Here is a 6,000-nt window from a genome sequence, read left to right on the forward strand (position 1 = left end):
CAATAAGCTAAGGACCCTGGGACTAAACCCCTCCCTCTGCAACTGGATCCTGGACTTCCTGACGGGCCACCCCCAGGTGGTAAGGGTAGGTAACAACACATCCGCCACACTGATCCTCAACACTGATCCTCAGGGGTGCGTGCTCAGCCCCCTCTTGTACTACCTGTTCACTCATGACTGCATGGCCAGGCACGACTCCAACACCACCATTAAATTTACCGATGACACAACAGTGGTAGGCGTGATCACCGACAACGACGAGACATCCTATAGGGAGGAGGTCAGAGACCTGGCTGTGTGGTGCCAGGACAACAACCTCTCCCTCAACGTGATCAAGACAAAGGTGATTATTGTGGAATACAGGAAAAAGAGGACCGAGCATGCCCCCCATTCTATTGATGGGGCTGCAGTGGAGCAGGTTGTGAGCTTCAAGTTCTTTGGTGTCCACATCATCAACAAACTAACATGGTCCAAGCACACCAAGACAGTTGTGAAGAGGGCACGACAAAACCTATTCCCCCTCAAGAGACTGAAAAGATTTGGCATGGGTCCTCAGATCCTCAAAAGGTTCTACTGCTGCACCATCGAGAGCATGGTTGCATGGTTGCATCACTGCCTGGTATGGTAACTGCTCAACCTCTGACCGCAAGGCACTACAGAGGGTAGTACGAACGTCCCAGCATAGGACCTCTATACCAGGCGGTGTCAGAGGAAGGCCCTAAAAATTGTCAACGACTCCAGCCACCCTAGTCATAGACTGTTCTCTCTGCTACTACATGGCAAGCGGTACCGTAGCGCCAAGTCCAGGTCCAAGAGGCTTCTCAACAGCTTCTACCCCCAAGCCGTAAGACTCCTGAACATCTAATCAAATGGCTACCCAGACTATTTTCAGCCAAAATGTGCAGTTTTGTCAGCCAATTGTGTGTAATCCAGCCACAACCTGAGGGACAGCCAGTGAAAACTAGAATGTAACAATAGTTTTTAGCGTTGTGTATTGTCTTTCATACCATGCCATGTGGCTTCTCAGCCATGTTACAATTAGCCTACTGACATTACTTTCATTTAATATTATTCTCATGACAATTGCTGTAGTTGCTGTTAATGTTAATATCATTTCCACTGCTACTACGCCTGTTATTAGTATTACTTTCTAACTGTTAGTCCAACCATTTTTTTGTACCTTTATTTTGACAGGGAGTCATGCTGAGATACAGATGAACCCTGTAATTACAAAATATATATATATATCAATACACTACGAAAAGCAAAACAGAGGGGAAAAAACACAATCGTAGAAAACAAACACATTCTTCAGAGTAAAGGTCCTCAATCAGCCATCTGAATTGCCATAGAGGCACTTCATACAGTATGTGTACTTTGACAATGTAATTAATTTAACTTGCCATGTCAATAAAGTCTGTTGAATTGAACTGATTTGAGAGAGAAGAGGACACTGTGAGGCAGTAAGTAACAGGCCAAAACAACACCTGGAGCACTCATAGGACCCTTATGGTCCTAATCCCTCTTACAGGAATTAGCAGAGAACTGGCTGATTAACTGGAGCTAAAGACAGTAAGCAGCCACCTTATCACTAACTGGAGCTAAAGACAGTAAACAGCCACCTTATCACTAACTGGAGCTAAAGACAGTAAACAGCCACCTTATCACTAACTGGAGCTAAAGACAGTAAACAGCCACCTTATCACTAACTGGGGCTAAAGACAGTAAACAGCCACCTTATCACTAACTGGAGCTAAAGACAGTAAACAGCCACCTTATCACTAACTGGAGCTAAAGACAGTAAGCAGCCACCTTATCACTAACTGGAGCTAATGACAGTAAACAGCCACCTTATCACTAACTGGAGCTAAAGACAGTAAGCAGCCACCTTATCACTAACTGGAGCTAAAGACAGTAAACAGCCACCTTATCACTAACTGGAGCTAAAGACAGTAAACAGCCACCTTATCACTAACTGGAGCTAAAGACAGTAAGCAGCCACCTTATCACTAACTGGAGCTAAAGACAGTAAGCAGCCACCTTATCACTAACTGGGGCTAAAGACAGTATGCAGCCACCTTATCACTAACTGGGGCTAAAGACAGTATGCAGCCACCTTATCACTAACTGGAGCTAAAGACAGTAAACAGCCACCTTATCACTAACTGGAGCTAAAGACAGTAAGCAGCCACCTTATCACTAACTGGGGCTAAAGACAGTAAACAGCCACCTTATCACTAACTGGGGCTAAAGACAGTATGCAGCCACCTTATCAGTAACTGGGGCTAAAGACAGTATGCAGCCACCTTATCACTAACTGGAGCTAAAGACAGTAAACAGCCACCTTATCACTAACTGGAGCTAAAGACAGTAAACAGCCACCTTATCACTAACTGGAGCTAAAGACAGTAAACAGCCACCTTATCACTAACTGGAGCTAAAGACAGTAAACAGCCACCTTATCACTAACTGGAGCTAAAGACAGTAAACAGCCACCTTATCACTAACTGGAGCTAAAGAAAGTAAACAGCCACCTTATCACTAACTGGGGCTAAAGACAGTAAACAGCCACCTTATCACTAACTGGAGCTAAAGACAGTAAACAGCCACCTTATCACTAACTGGAGCTAAAAACAGTAAACAGCCACCTTATCACTAACTGGAGCTAAAGACAGTATGCAGCCACCTTATCACTAACTGGAGCTAAAGACAGTATGCAGCCACCTTATCACTAACTGGAGCTAAAGACAGTACCAAGCAGCCCACGCCACCTTAACTTGACTTCACTGCAGAGGGAGGACTGGACTAACCGTATTACTGAGAATTAGTGGGGTGGAATGGACAAGGGCCATGGCAGTGTTCATAACATAAGTGTTCACAACATAAGTGTTCATAGCATAACAGTGTGGTGGGTATTGAGCCCTTAAATCTTAGAATGCACTTGAAGACTATGACCGTGGGGGGCTATAAGACCCTATTATACTACACATTATAGTAGGTAGTCAGTGTGGAATCTTATATCATGCGTGTACCCGGGGATAACCATGGCCTACTAAAACCCCTTTGATAAAAACAACTGCAGATTAAATGAAGAATTTCCTGCAGTCAAATGACCAAATCACAATATGTTGGCCTCATGGGTGGAATGTTATTAATATTTGTCATAATTTCATAATGAAAAAAATATATCTTTGGGGTTAAGGAGGAGTGTGGGCTGGAGGTGAGTGAAACAAACACACACACACCATCTTGTTCAGCCTGTCAGTGTATACGTATTCCTACTGCATCACTGCCAGTCCCGATTTAATAAAACATTTACTGACATTAAGACTATTCAGGCCAAACCAAGGATGCACATATTTAAATTTTCCCTCTTAATTCAATATGTTTATGTCTCCGTAAGGCACTAAAGCAAACCTTAGTAAGCAGATATTATGATAAAGTGCTACCCCGTAACATTTTGCTGAGGTTAGGACTTTGACAAAGTTTTGTGGGAACACCAAGTGCTCCCCCTTTTTATTCAGAGAGAGGGATTGGGCTAAGGCAGAGCTCTGTAAATATTTAATCATTCAGGATACGGCAGGAGTACAGTGCTGCCTTCAAGAAATGGGTCATAACCAACTTCCTTAGAATTTCTGATGTGCATAGCTCGTACTAGAGTGTGACTAAGCAGAAACAAAGTCTAGATGCTGACAACACAACATGTAGTATGTTGGTAATAGATTTGATGGAGGACACACTGCTGTTTTGGTTCTGCATTAGATTCCTGTCCTAGGATGGATGCATTGCCTGCCAAGTTTTGCACCGAAACGTTGTTGCGTTTTTATTTCACTGCATTTCTTTCAGGTAAATAGAGCATCAAGTTCCATTCCGGGCTCTGGCTTCAGGGACCAGAGCTCACACTCAAACACACAACACACACACACACACACACACACACACACACACACACACACACACACACACACACACACACACACACACACACACACACACACACACACACACACACACACACACACACACACACACACACACACACACACACACACACACACACACAGACACACACACACACACACACACACACACACACACACACACACACACACACACACACACACAGACACACACACACAGACACACAGACACACAGACACACACACACAGACACACACACAGACACACACAGACACACACACAGACACACACACACACACAGACATACAGAGACAGACACTTGGCAAACACTGTATCTCTTAAAAAGCCACAGGGAAATTTGTCTCCTTCCCTTCTCCCTGAGATTGAAATAAAGTGTCAGCCGCAGTTAGAGAGAAACGGGAAGAGGAGGGAGGATGACTTGGAAACTTGGACAGTGTGGCTTAAACAAAGTGACCTTGAATAATTCAGAGTACAGGGATGTGCTACAGTAAGAGAAGACAGATAGAGGGGAGTGTATACTGTACTGTATATGAGGTTAACCTTTCTGTCATGTTAAATAAGATGTGACACTCATTCACAGACAACAGTATCACCCTGTGAAGTATAAAACGACTAACATAGAGTACATGATAGTAACAGGTAAATACATAGAGGTACAGAATACTGTAAGGAGCAAGAGGGCATCTTAAGTTTAGCCTCTTGTGGCTGTGTCTAATTGATGGTGTTGCTATGGGAGTTTGTGCTAGGTCATACAGATTTGAAGCAGGTACTGAAGGCTATTATTGGTGTTACGCAATTTCCCTCTGGCTCCATCTCTCTGACGCTAAAGAGATCCCTTGTATAGTCAGAAGGCTCTGTAGACCTAGACGATGTAATCTCTGAATATAACCCCCTCCTGTCATCGTCTCTACAGGTCGGACGTTTCTTTGGGGAAGTGGACGGGTCTGTGATGGCAGCGTTGATTAAGTCGGGCATGTACAAGAAGTAAGAGGAGCTACATTACGATGGATATATATATTATACCATTGATTGATCCTATTGTGCAAGGTTATGTAATCCCTAACTTCGTAGACCCTTTCCTGCAGTCAAATGTATTAATATTCTTCATAATTTCATAATTAATTAACTTTCTTTGCCGCTGAAAATCTGGTGTTTCTACGTCAAACAGTTTGCTATATTTCAGTCTTCAGTGATGTACATAAAGTGTCATATTAGGATGCAAACTCAACATTGAATACATTTCAACTCTATATCTGACATGGTACACATGTCTTATTTTACTTAAGCCCATAACCATGTGTGTGAGGTGTGTACGTTTTTGTTTCAAAGTAGATTTGTTTAAGACTACCAAGAAACACTCTGTGTGACCCTGAATTAGCCCAGTGCAGTAAAAGGCTAATCGTTGTGTGTCCAACAGGGTGTCGTTGTATGACTACCAGGGAATGTGCAGATCAGGACACAGTCATTCCAGTAGTGCTCGCCCTCTGCTCAGCGTGAGTCATGTTTATCAATATTTCTTAACCCTGAAGAAGTCCCTATTTGCTGAAACATTTGTAATGTGCTGCCTGCTGGTTATATAATATAATATAATTACTTAACAGATGCTCTCTTCTTGTTCTTTTTCACTTGGGTTACCTATGTTTTATTCTCTTTCATTTCTCTCTCTCTCTCTCTCTGTATCTTTCTTTCTCTCTCTGTGTATCTCTGTATCTCTGTATCTCTCTCTGTATCTCTGTATCTCTCACTCTGTATCTCACTCTGTATCTCACTGTATCTCACTCTGTATCTTACTGTATCTCACTCTGTATCTCTATCTCTCCTTCCTGTAGCCTTTCTATGGCCTTGCTGCAGTGATTAAATGGTTCTTCTCTCACATGTTGATGTAAGTGTGAGATGCACTTTTCAGGCTGAGTTTATGAAAAATGGTCTGTATATGCTGTTTGTCATCACTCTAGTGTAATGTTGTTTTGAACTGAACTGAATTGTTTTTGACACTTCTTTTTCTCTCCCAACAATTCTGCTTCTGTACAGGTTCTTACTGGAGTTCAACTTCTGTGG

General features: G+C 42.9%; 1 protein-coding gene across 3 annotated transcripts in view; it reads left to right on the forward strand.

The window, feature by feature from the left end:
- Positions 1-6,000, forward strand: part of LOC112260024 (voltage-dependent calcium channel subunit alpha-2/delta-4-like) — a 91,101-nt gene that overhangs the window by 79,648 nt on the left and 5,453 nt on the right. For all 3 annotated transcript variants that reach the window (XM_042299199.1, XM_042299246.1, XM_042299227.1), the window contains 4 exons: positions 4,856-4,926; positions 5,360-5,435; positions 5,772-5,824; positions 5,974-6,000. The exon at positions 5,974-6,000 is cut by the window's right edge and continues 29 nt beyond it. In XM_042299199.1, the coding sequence (XP_042155133.1) occupies positions 4,856-4,926; positions 5,360-5,435; positions 5,772-5,824; positions 5,974-6,000 (227 nt within the window). The remainder of the gene's footprint in view (positions 1-4,855; positions 4,927-5,359; positions 5,436-5,771; positions 5,825-5,973) is intronic.

Source organism: Oncorhynchus tshawytscha, linkage group LG01 (assembly GCF_018296145.1).
Source record: "Oncorhynchus tshawytscha isolate Ot180627B linkage group LG01, Otsh_v2.0, whole genome shotgun sequence".
In the NCBI taxonomy this organism is placed as follows: domain Eukaryota; kingdom Metazoa; phylum Chordata; class Actinopteri; order Salmoniformes; family Salmonidae; genus Oncorhynchus; species Oncorhynchus tshawytscha.